Below are 12,769 nucleotides of genomic sequence, written 5' to 3'. Positions count from 1 at the left end.
TCAGGCCCCCAGCTCGTTGGTGCCGGTGGAGGGTGTCTCCCTCCCCTCCCCCTCAGGCTCCTCCCTCAGCGCCCTGAGGAGTACGGCCCCCAGGGGCACCCACAGGCCCCGGTGACCCTGGCTGCCCACCACGAAGTAGACGACAGGATTGGCACTACTGCTCAGGGCTGACGAGAGGCATGCCACGTGGTGGAATAGAGCCTTCTGTTCCTGGGGCACGTCCAGCCAGTAGAGGAAGAACCAGCTGATGCCGAGGGGCAGGGCGCAGACGAGGAACACCATGACGGAGGCCAGGAGGACCACGTACAGCCGCGTGGGCCGCCTCCGCCACTGCCACGAGCTCCTCCGCACCCGCACGAAGAGTGTCATGCTGGACGGGGTCATCACCGGGGTGAAGATCCCCATAATGAGGAAGCTGAAGACAGAGTGCCGTACCAGGACTTGCTGCAGAAGAGTGAGGCCAGCACGTTCATCAGGAGGGACAGCGCCCAGAGCAGGGCACACACCACGGCTGACAGGTACTGGGGCTGGTGACACTTGTACCAGATGGGGAAGAGGACAGACAGGCAGCGCTGCGTGCTGATGGCCGTCAGCAGGCTCAGGCTGGCGGTGTAGGCGAAGAACTTCACTCTCTGCATCACCTCGTAGGCCAGCACGGGGGTTTCTAGATAGAGCGTGACGGCCGTGCAGAGGAGGAAGAGGAGGTCAGCCACGGCCAGGTGGAGGACGTACATGCAGAAGGGGGTCCTTGGACCCCGGCAGCTCAGCAGCCAGAGCACCAGGCCATTGCCCATCATGCCGCACGCACAGATGAACGTGGCCAGGGAGCTCAGCACCTCTGGAGTTGTGTCCAGTGTGTCTACCTGGGGGTTGTCTTCGGGGATTTTACTCATCCAGCTGTGGTACACGGTCTCGTTCAAGTCTCAGCAAGCTTGAGAATCAGTTCATTTACCCGCCACCCCCGGGGTTCCCCTTCTTGGAACACCTGCTCAAAGTGGCTGCCCCCTTTTTATGTGGGTCTCCTTTCTGCTCCTTCTTAATTTGCGGGCGTCTGAATCCTTGCTGGTTTTAGACACTGCAGATGTCATTCTCTGAGAGCTCTCTTCAGTATGGTAGCTTTCTGTGTTGTGAACTTGAGTGCACAGATGTGCTCAATTTTGGTATAATCAACTCCACTACATTTTCACCCCAAAATGTTGTGGCTTTCAGAACATTCCACATCCCTCTGTAAAAAAGATGTCCCCTTGTATTTTCCTCTGTTACTTTTATACTTTTCCCCATCCAGAATTTGGTCTTGAGTCCAGCTGGAACTATTTTTATGTGGGATAAAGATAGGACACAGCTCGAGTTTTCCTCCATATTACGAGCCAGTTTTCTCAAAACTCTCCCAGACAGCCTGTCTTTTCCCTGTTGACTTATCAAGTTCCCGTTTACACATGGGACTCTTAAAACTTGCTGTTCTGCTTTCCCTGTTCCTACACACTGTTTTTATGTGCGTGTGTGTTTAAAATATGTATGTGGGTTTGTGTGAGCTCTGGGTGTTGTGTGGCTGATAGCCACTCAGTACGTGTTCTGTGCCCCTTTCACCAAGTTTCATCCTTCATGGAGACCACCAAGCTCTGCCTGGCTTTCCCCATGTCTGTGCCACTATCCAGAGAACACCTCCAGGCAGAAAGCTGGGGTGATCCCAGGGCTCACCTCTTCTCTTTCCCTTCTCTTAGAGTTCACACTTCCGGAATGCCTCTTGCCCAATATCTGAACACAATTGAGTCTTCTCTTTTCTCCAGTTTTCCGGTTGTTGCCAGTGAGAGGGCTGGTCCAGTAGCAGTTCCTCCCTTGTGGCTAGAGACAGAAATGCCTCTATTGTATTTTCCTCTTGATCATTGCTCGTGTGGAGGAACACTGTTGATTCTTGTAGATTCTTAAAGATTTTTTTTTTTTAATTTATTTGACAGAGAGAGACACAGCGAGAGAGGGAACACAAGCAGGGGGAGTGGGAGAGGGAGAAGCAGGCTTCCCGCGGAGCAGGGAGCCCGATGCGGGGCTCGATCCCAGGACCCTGGGATCATGACCTGAGCCGAAGGCAGACGCTTAACGACTGAGCCGCCCAGGTGCCCCGATTCTTGTAGCTTTTATTAACCAGGCAAATGTCCTGATTTAGTGGACCATACCTATCCGTTTTTCTGTTGACTATTTTGATTTTCTATGCTGCTATCCTCATCCCTCTAATTTCTTTTCATGTCTTATAGCACAGATCAGAACATCTAGTAGTCTGCTGAGCAAATGGTTGCAATCAGGCATGCTTATCTTCTCCCTAATCTTAAAATTTCTCTATCGGATGTGATGGTTACCCTGAGTTTGTGGTATTAGCTTTTATCAAGGCGAGAAAGTTCCCTTCCGGGTTGTCTGGGAGTTTTTATCATAAATGATGGAATTTATCACAATTGTTGTTCTGCATCTACTTAATCACTTTCTTTTTTTCCTCTTTGTCTATTTACGAGGTGGATAGATAGTGGTAAGTTTTCTCTTGTTTATTCATCCTTACGTTTTCAGGATAGACCATTTTTTTGTTTGCTCTGGTCACGCCCCACCTCTGCCCCTCCAGGTATCCTGACTTTATTTAGAAAATTTTCAGCCATGTTCATAAGTGAAATTCGCCCATAATTTTCCCCTCTGGTACTATCCTTGTCTGTTTTTTATTTCAAAGTGGTAAGATTATACTGGTTTCATAAAATGACTTGGAGAGAATGCCTTTTTTCTCTACCCTCTGGAACAATTGTAGCATGTAAGGATTATCTTTCTTTGAAGATTTGGCAGAAGGTAAAACCATCTGGTCTGGTAATTTTTATGTGATTGTTAGTGGACACGCATGGCATTGTAAAAAGAAAATTACAACTGCAATTTATTTAATGTGTTAGGTTTATTCAGATTTCGAATCTCTTCTTGAGTTAGAGTAGGGAATATTATTTTTCTGGAAAATTATTCATGCTTATGGTTTCACATTTATTGGTATAATACTCTAAATACTCTACACGATATTCTCTTATAAATTTTAAATCCCTATTTCAATCTGCCATTTTAAATTTGTGTGTCCACTTCTTTTTTTAAAAATCAGTTTGCTGGAGGTTTGCTTTTTCGAGAACTTTTTTTTATCTCTTGTTTCTTTGCTTCCAATTTTCTTAATTGATGCTTTTACTTCTTCTACTCTCTTTGGATTCACCTTGTGATTGTTTTTTCAGCTTCTTGTATTGAACGCTTAGGTAATTGTCAAATGTTCTTTTTTCTAATGGGTATTTTGGGCTGTAGTTGTACTCCTAAGTATTTCTTTAGATGTTTCATGAGTTTTGGTGTGTAGTGTCTTCATTGTTCATGACTAAATATTTTAAAATAAAAAACCACTGAAAATACTTAAAATTTAAATTTCCTTAAATTAGTTAGAAATACCTTTCATAACACTAGAAATAATTTTAACCGCCACAAATGACTTTTGTCATTTTCTCTTTAGCTTTTACTTATTTTTAAAAATATTTTATTTATTTATTTGACAGAGAGAGACATAGCGAGAGCAGGAACACAAGCAGGGGGATTGGGAGAGGGAGAAGCAGGCTTCCCGCCAAGCAGGGAGCCCGATGTGGGGCTCGATCCCAGTACCCTGGGATCATGACCCGAGCCGAAGGCAGACGCCCAACCGACTGAGCCAGCCAGGCGCCCGTCTTCAGCTTTTAAAAGCTGTGTTAAGTGGGTACAAATCCAAGATGATCATGGCGTCCCGGTCAAGTGTACCTTTTATGTCGTGGCCTTCTTCATTTTTTTTTTTTTCTTTTTATTGATTTATCTGAGAGAGAGAGAGAGAGAGCACAAGCCGGGGGGAGAGGCAGAGGGAGAGGGAGAGGGAGAAGAAGACTCCCCGCTGAGCAGGGAGCTGACGCGGGTCTTGATCCCAGGACCAAGGGATCATGACCTGAGCCAAAGGCAGACACTTAACTGACTGAGCCACCCAGGCGCCCTGAACCTCTTCATTTTCAGTACTTAGATTTACTACCAGGCATTTGGCACTGGCTTCTGTTGGTATTTACAGGATTTCACTGGGCCAGGAGCAGGTTTGTGATGGGGTTCATGGCTTGGAGATTTGGCATTTTGCAGGTATTTTAAAATTCAGACTCTGTACCTGTGAATGCTGCAAATCTGGGGCTTTAGTTACTGAAATCAGTCCCCGACTCTGCTCACACACCCTTCCCCCACAGTCTCAGGCAGGGAGAAGCTCCTAATGGCATTCTGTGCAGAAAGCTGCTTCTCTAAGCAGCAGGGACCTCCTGGGCTCTGGCCTTGTGGAGCTACCTCTGCTCAAGCTCCAACTCCAAGATGCTTTCTAGCCCCACAGCCCTTCCTCACCCCAGCCCCACCTAAGCCCTGGCTCCTGGAGCCTGTACCCCACCTGATGTTTCCTGGGCCATCGGCATCAGCTCTAGTTGCAAATTCATTTGTAGCACCTAGAGATTTCCCTCCCCACCTTACCTGGGCCGGGGTAGGAGGGGGATGATGTTTTCTCCCGCATTTGTTTGTACCCACAGTGGGAGCATGGTACCATGACCCACACAACCTCCATGGTAGCCCTACCCTTACAGTCCCTCCCTCAGGGTCCGCAGAAGTTTAAGTAACATTTATCAAACCTACACTATGTGCCAGATACTATGTGCATAGTGCTCTATGTATGTAACACGTGGATAGATAACAGCATACGTACATGATACATACCCACACACAGTAGCAGATGCACCTACGATAGTACAAATACACACACAACCACCGCACACACGCACACAGCCCTTGTGCGTACGCACACGACATGTGCACAGCAAGTTCAAGACAGACGAAGACGATCCTTCAGAACTCAGAGTCCCTGGCAGGAAATATACAATAGACACAATTATCCGCTACCCCCCAGGGGGTACATACCAAGGTGGGGTCCCTGTGGTGGGTGGTGCCGGAAGGTACTGAGGTCAGAGGGCCGCTGGGAGAGGCCAGGTGGAGGGGTTGCTGTGAAGGACCCACTGACTTCCCTGCAGGGGGCTGGGACCCTGCTACCCTGGCCCCTCCCCAGCCAGCAGAACCCTTTACACACCGTCCTCCTCAGCCACTAGTGATTGGTCCCTGGCCGGTGCTGGGCACAGCAAAGGAGAGTCCTCGCAACCCCAAGCTAAGTAAGGAGTGAGTGGGCCGTGCTCCCAGGGATGGAGGATGGGGGATGCACCTGCTGCTCGGGTGGGGCGGGAAGCACACGGCCGCCCTGCGGGCCGACTGCTCCCCCCCCCCCCGCCCAGTCCAGTGCCCCACCCCACGTCTGGGTGCATGTACAGGGTTCCTCAGCACACCTGGGTGTCTCAGCAGTAATCTGATACCCTGCTGACAGGGACAGAGGGCCGACCAGGCCAGTGCTCCTCTGGGCCCTGGGCTACCAGACCCTCCCTGGGATGCTGCTCTGAGGGGAGACAGTCGACAAGCAAGAATATGCAGCTTCAGGTGGTAACTCACAGAGGTGCTGACAGCTGCTGGGATAGGAGCGTTAGTAGCCAAGCTCACAGCGGGCAGAGCAGGGAGCAGGGATAGAGCGCTGGGTAGGAGGGGTGTGTTGTACGAGGGGTGGCTCCCTAGATCCCCCGAAGGGGCATCTCTCAGTAGCAGAGACCCCCAAGTGCACTGAGGAGGCAGCTGTGGAGTCAGGGAGTGTGGGTGACCTTTTAAAGGATTGTGTGGTAACGGGCGTGTGGGTGGGGAGGGCAGAGAAATGGGGCCAGGAGGCTGAGGACAGGAGCCACTCAGCAGAGGGAGACCTGAGGGCGTAGGTGAGTCCATGGTTGCAAGGGGGGCTCCTGGGGACAGAGGTGGTAGGGCAGGCAGCTGGCTGGGAGGTGAGCATCACCCAGGAGAGAAGCGAGACGGGGGGAACCTGCCAACGGTGCGGGACCCCAGGCGGGAAGTCTCCTCCTTTCTGGTGAGAGAAGAAGGGCGTCAGATATTGGGATTGAGGAAAGAGAGGAGGGATTTGGGGGGTTGAAGAGAGAGGGGACCTCCTCCTGACAGCTATGGACCCAATTGTGTCCCCCTTAAATGATCCATTGAAGCACCAAGCCGCAGAGTGACTCTCAGAGATGGGCCTGGAGGAGCTAATTAAAGTGAAATGAGATCACCAGGGTGGGTCTTGATCTGATAAGATTAGTGTCCTTCTTAGAACAGATACTTGGGGCCCTCCGTCCTCCCCCAGCCACCTTCCCTCTGCCGGTCTGGTCCCCGAGCTCCGCTGGTGTGTCACTCGGCCTGTGAGCCCCTCAGGCAGGCCTGCATCTGACTTGAGCCGCTCCTTGCCCTCCCAGCCGCTGGCCCCATGCCTGCATGAAGCCAAGGCCCAGGGATGGTGATGGTTTAGAGCATAGTATCTGTTGAGTGTATTCCTGTCCTCTGAAGCCTTGTTTAAATTTTTGTCTACCCCACTGAAGACTTAGGGAAATGTTTCGTTTCCCGCTAATATTGCCCATTTCTCATTGTACTTTAAACATTAAAAAAGTCACCTAGATGAGATAGTAGAACGGTCTTATTTTAAAAGACCTGAGGGTCAAGAGGACGTAGGTTTTGCTGTGCCTTCACCCTGCGTCTCACTGTTAACGGTGGGATTACAACCTTGGAGGTTTTTTTTTTCTGTGCATTTCCATATAATGTTTTAACAGAAATGGAAACCTATTACCTGCTGCTTTTCCCAAACGAACTGTATGTCTTCTTCAATTGTGCTCACCTGACACCTTCATGTCCTCCCTTTGTCCTAGCCCTGGCTGTCACCACTGAAGGGGTCTCCCCATGTGGCTGGCTCCCAGGGGGGTGATATGAGCCACTTTATTTTTTTTATTTATTTATTTTAAATATTTTATTTATTTATTTGAGAGAGAGCGAATGAGAGAGAGCACATGAGAGGGGTTAGGGTCAGAGGGAGAAGCAGACTCCCCGCCGAGCAGAGAGCCCGATGCGGGACTCGATCCCGGGACTCCAGGATCACGACCTGAGCCGAAGGCAGTCGCTCAACCAACTGAGCCACTCAGGCGCCCGATATGAGCCACTTTAAATATGGTTGTGAGCTTGGCTTCAGTAGTCCGTTTTATTTGGACGATGCCAGCTTGGCGAAGTCGAGGCACCTGCCCCAGCCATCCAGTTGCGCCTGGCAGATTGGGGACTCTCTCCCCGGGTAGTTGCAAGGCATCGCCTGTCACCACCATGCTCTCCTCCACCCAGAGAGTAAAAATGTGAGGCTCTCACCTGCTCCCGACACGGTGCTCAGTCCTTCCGGGAAGGGTGGCCAGGTTCTGGTGCCTGGTTCTGATGCCTGGAGGCAGGACACTTGGCCCAGGTCCCCGAGATGCTCCTGCCTGGTCCCTGCTCCCAGCTCTACAGGGCTGCTCTGAGCTCTCCTTGGCTGCTCCCCACCCTGGCCTCATAGGAGTCCTGGCCCTCGGATGCCCCAAGAACCTTCACTGGCTCCCTCTGAGATGCTGGAAGGGGAGCTTGAGGCATAAGTACAGGAAGGCGCCCGCCCCACCCACTGGGAGGCTGCACACAAGCTGGCTGGGGGCTAATGGGCCTGGCTGGGTAAGGCCTCACAGCCTCCCCATCAAGGGTGGGAGATGCCTTTCAGGGAAATAAGAATAAGGCTGGGGGCCGTGAGGACCCGTGAGGGTGTTCACCCCTCTCCTGTGCCATCCTGGCAATGCCTCCCTTCCTGAAGGCCATCTGGGACAGCCAAGGAGACCTCAGAGCATTAGCAGGCCCCATCATGTTGGAGTTAATGTTGGACTGAGCAGGGAAGAGGGGCTCTTGTGGGCTGGGAGAGGCCATTATATCTTGCCAACCCTCTGCATGGAGAGATGCCCTGGCTAATAGACCTGCCAGGGCTCTGCATGCTGAGGGGCGGAAAGGAAGGGGCATGGACCTGGACTCCGGGACCTCATTTCAAGTCTGAGTTTTGCCACGCATTAGCTGGGGAACTATGTGGTTAGGTGAGCCCTCTGAGCATCCAAGTCCTCACTGAAATTCATGGAATCCCTTCAGGCCTCTCTCAACAACTTGCCTTTGGCACCCAAGGGGAGGGGATCATTTTGGCCCTGATTCACCGGTGACCTTTCCCCACGATGGCTGAGCCCACTTTCCTGCCTGGTAAGTGAAGAATCCTCATAAAAGTGAGCCTGTCCAGGTTAGGATGGAGGCTGACTTCATACCTGTGCAGCCTGGCATGCCAGGGGCCCCGCCAGACCTGGCTGCTGTTCGGGGGCCTGCACACGCTGGAGGACTGGTGGCTGGGGCCTGGAGTTGTCCTGCTAACCCCGCTGCCCAGTCCTGGAGGAGAAGGAGAGCTCAGTGTGGGAGACTTCGGGCCTCAGCTTTGGAAAGAAATGTGAGCGACGAGAGGAGAGGCGGGGAGCTCCGATGCGGAGAGTATCGCCAACACCCGATGTCAATCACAGGTGACAGGACAGAGAGGCTCCACTGTGCTCATGGATGTCCCCAGGGGACGCGGAACATCCCCATTTTAGAGGAGCAGCTCGGACCGTCCCAGGCTCGCGGGGCCGGGCAGTGGTGGACGTCTTACGTCCAGGAGGTAACACCTAGCCCGAGAAGGGGCCGGGACACCAACACGAGCCTCAGGCCCAGAGACACAGACAAGCGACCCAGGAAGACAGGAGCTTCCGGAAGACGGGAATCCTCACGTTCTCGTACCTTCTGTGCCTAGAAGAGGGCCTGGCAGGTACAGATGCTCACATTTCCCGACTAATTACAGCTCGACTGAGAGTCCCAGGATCCAGGGGCCCAGATCCAGCCGTCCTTGGATCCGTTCCACGCCTGGACTTTTCAGTGACAGAGCCGATCCTGTTACAGCGCGACTTCGTGCGTGGGCACGCGCGCGTGCGTGCGCGAGCGTGCGTGTGCGTGCGCGAGCGTGCGTGTGCGTGCGCGTGCGTGGGTTGGTGCGCGTGCGCGCTTCCGTGCGGATTCTGTCGGCTCAGCCCAGGATCCTCAGCGGAGGGGCACCTGGCTGGTACCCGGAAGAGGCGTGGAGCAGACGCTGCCCGCGCGCGTCCGCTTGGCTGGGTCCTGGTGGTGACATGGGAGGACCGTCAGACCCCACTTGCCGCCTCAGGCCGCGTGCGTCAGGAGGCACATGGGCTCTGCTTCGGGTCCCAAGGCGCACGGGGGCGCTGACGGGATGAGGCTCCTCACAGGTGGTCGGACCGCGGGCTTGGCGCCCTGCGGGCTGCCGGCCAGGAGCTGCCCTCCGCGCCTTGCCCTGGGGGCATCGCCGGTTTGGGATCTCACAGCGTGGCAGCTGGCTTCCTGAAAGCCCGCGAGGGGGACAGCGGGCTCGTGTAGCCTCGTGCCTCCCGCTCCGCCCTGTTGGTTAGAAGCCCGGCTCCGGTCCGGCCCAGCCTCGCTGTCCGGGACTCGGTGGGAGGCCGTGAGCGCCAGGAGGCGGATGACGCGGCCCCACCTTGGGTTCCGGCTGCCATGCGCACTGGCCGAGCCCCAGCCTCCCTGCACAGCCGGCCTCCCCGCGTCCCGTCCAGCACGGATTATGCTGTGGGCCGCGCCTGTGTGCTTTGCGGCCTTTCCTTCCCCAGGTGGGATCTTTAAAGAACCGCGGGCATTCCACTCTGGGCAGCGGCAGCCCTCGGTCGCGGGAGACCGGCTCTGGAGGACGCATCTCTGGGCCCGTTGGACGGAGATGTGAGCAGCCCACGGGTCCTGGGCTCAGTGCTGGGGAGGCAGTCCCCGGAACGGAGTTTGGATCCTCTCTCTTCTGGGGGGGAGGGGAGTGCATAATACAAGTACTCATTCAGGTAGGAGCGCTGAGAATCGTCCGTGGGAAAGGAGTGCGTGTGGTGGAAATCGCTTGTGGAGCTTCCCCGGTCGGTGGGTCAGTAAACTTCCTGGACCCCCACCCCCTCCCCACCCCCACCCAAGCTAGATCAGACTGGGTTTCTGTTACTTGTCACCGAGGGTCCTGGCTGACAAGCTGTACACATCTGCCCCGGAAGCAGTGTGTCCTGTGTAACCTAGAGTGGCCTAAAGCAGAGAGGAGTGGTCGCCGCAGGCTGGCGGCAGGGCTGGGCTGGGGGCTGGGTGCTCTGGGGCACTAGGACATTCTTGCGGGGTGGGGGGGTGTCGGAAATGTTCTTTGGGGAGGATGCAAGCGTTCCACATACTGATTCGGTGAGCTCCCGAGCATACCTACCTGTGTCAAAGATCCTCGCCTATACAATAAACCGGTTTCTTGTATGTAAATTAAACCACAATTAATCACAAGTTGTTTTGTTTTGTTTTTTTTTTTTTAGAAAATCTGCCTGAGTAGGTGAGCCTTCTCCCGAATTGCCAGGAAACTTGACGCTGGCATTTCTGACTCACTGGAGCCGACTTTTCCATGAGTGTTCGTTCCGTGTACTGTGCCCTGTTGTCTCCAGCCTCCACTGGCTTCAGATACGCGAGTTCTGTGCTTGCATTCGGAGTTGCCCGATTCGGGGTTTGGGGGGTGATCTCTGCAATGCCTCCGTAGCTCCCTGGTCTTGTCACTAGCGTGTTTAAGGGCACATTTCCCTGGGCTGGGCTTCTTCCCTTCTGGGGAGAGGCTGGACGGTAAATGGACCCATCCCTTCGTCCCACCTTCTAGATGGATTCCGTGGCTCCTGGGAAAGACGGAGCGTCTTGATGGAGGGTTCTAGACCAAGAAGTGCATGTGCGAAAGGATCTCAGGCTTCAGAATTCTGGCCCCAAATAGAAAACTCAGTTATCTCACGACCGCAGCTGGCAGGGGATTGGAGAAAGCGAGGCAGATGCTAGAGAGGCATTCCGTTTCCTCTTACTGAGCCGGGACATGAAGACAGGGAGAGGCCTCAGCGCTCAGGCTGTGTGCTGTGCGGTCTGCTGAACACGCATCTCCTGCCCGTCCCCGCCCGCTTCAGCCACCGGCAGCCCGAGCCTGGGCTGTCCCCTCTTTGGTCTCAGGTGGGGACTGTGGGCTCCTACAAGGCCAGTCTGGGTTGTCCTTGGGCTGTGATGGGCCTGTCCTGTCTGCTCCACGTGGCGTCCCCGGGGCCCCAACTGCCGGTGCTTTGCTGGTGGAAACACAAAGGCCAGCGGCCTGGGTTCCAAGGCAAGCAGGCAGCCACCAGAACGTTTGGACTGTGACTGGGGCTCCACACTGGGGGCGACCAGGCTGTCCCTCAGAGCCCAGCTGTGCAGATTAAATGAGCTTTGCAGGTGGAGCTTTTAGCCCAGGGCCCACTGCACACAGCAGGTCCTCTGCAAATGGCAGTCCGTGCCCAAGTCCCCGGGGCTCAGGATTGGTTCTTTCCTCGTCTCTCCTTCCTGGCCACCTGCTCCCTCCCGGCCACCTAGCCCCTGGCCTGTGCCTGACCAGGGATTTAGGACAGCTCCTAAGGCCTGTGCTGGGTCTATGAGAAAACCCAGGCCCACGGCTTGTGGGTGGCAGCCCCCTGTCTCCCTGAGGCTTGCTCTTGACTTCCCATGTTTGACCCTGTTTATGCCCTGCATCATCCAGGAGTGTGCTTGTCCAGACAGTCATGGCAGGAGGCACGGAAAGCTGGGCCCGGCAGCCCAACGCTGGCCACTGTGCCCTCCCTGGCTGGAATATCCGGTGGTGGTAGCAAGTTGTGCTTAGTAACAACTGGAGTGGCAGGGAGACAAGTGTTTCTTCCTTGTGTGGCCACCTAGGAGCTTGATAGGGATGGCGATACTCACCCCCTGAATTCGGCTGACCTGCAATGGTGAGGGGAGGACGGCCAGACCCCTTGCTCCAGAGAGTTCCAGGGTGGATATCTGTGATGCTCAGGGCCCTCTGCTTCCTGCCTTTCCCAGACACCCAGAAAGAAGGAGGCTGGGGGTGGGCCCAGCTGAGCTGCCTTTGGTGGGGGACAGCAGAGGCACCTCTGCCTGCCCCTGCAGCCTGCTCCCTGGGCCCTTTAATAACTCAGTACCCAAGGAGGGAGGAGAAAGTGCCCTTCCCTTCTGCTCCTGCTCCTGGTCCTCCATTAGCACAAATAGGGTTTGGTCTGGGGTGTGGACAGGATGTGCAGGCTATCCCCATGGGGGTGGGGACTGGATGGGGAGGAGAAGCCTTGCTCCCAAGAAAGACTATAGGGATCCACATGTGAGAAGGTTCCAGAGGCTTGACAGGGCTGATCCTGGAGTTAACCCCCCACCCTCCCAGGCCTACTGCCCACTAAGCATGGGCAGATGCATGGTCGTATGGGGGCCCAGCCCTTTCCTGACCTCCAGGCCCTGCAGTGAGGGCTGCCTGCTCCTCCCGCCCCCCCCTGCTGGGCTGGGGGTCTGAGCTGCTGCAGCTGGACCCAGGTAGGGAGTCCCCTTCAGGCTTCTGGGGGTGGTCGGTGGGTAGCTCCTGACAGTGGTTCAGGGCTAGAGGCCTGGGGTGGGAGCTCCTGAGGAAGAGGAACTCCCAGGGACTAGGATTCACTGGGTCCCGAGGCGTAGATTCCCTAGAGGTCCCCTTGGTTCCCTTGGCCCCCTTCAGGACTGGGAGGCATTTCTATTGCAATGGAGGTCTGCTGGTAGAAGCTTTTCCCGTGAACGGGTCAAACGGGTCCCGCCCCTCGCATGTGTCCTCAGGACCCGACCTGGTTTCTCTGAGTCCCCGGAAGTGTCAAGATAGGAGGCCTCCAAGTCTGCTTTTCTGGGATTCTTGGGCTGGCTTGCG

General features: G+C 54.9%; 1 protein-coding gene across 1 annotated transcript; it reads right to left on the bottom strand.

The window, feature by feature from the left end:
* MRGPRD (MAS related GPR family member D) lies at nt 1-1,105 on the bottom strand. The gene is given in 2 exon segments (XM_006752473.2): nt 1-440; nt 443-1,105. Coding segments are annotated over 2 exon segments (891 nt in total). The 5' UTR covers nt 894-1,105.
* Nucleotides 1,106-12,769: the final 11,664 nt, after the last annotated feature.

This window comes from Leptonychotes weddellii, chromosome 11, assembly GCF_054177405.1.
Source record: "Leptonychotes weddellii isolate Sample4059 chromosome 11, ASM5417740v2, whole genome shotgun sequence".
NCBI lineage: Eukaryota > Metazoa > Chordata > Mammalia > Carnivora > Phocidae > Leptonychotes > Leptonychotes weddellii.
Note: the sequence above shows the minus strand (reverse complement) of the source record. Positions and strands in the feature narration are given on the sequence as shown.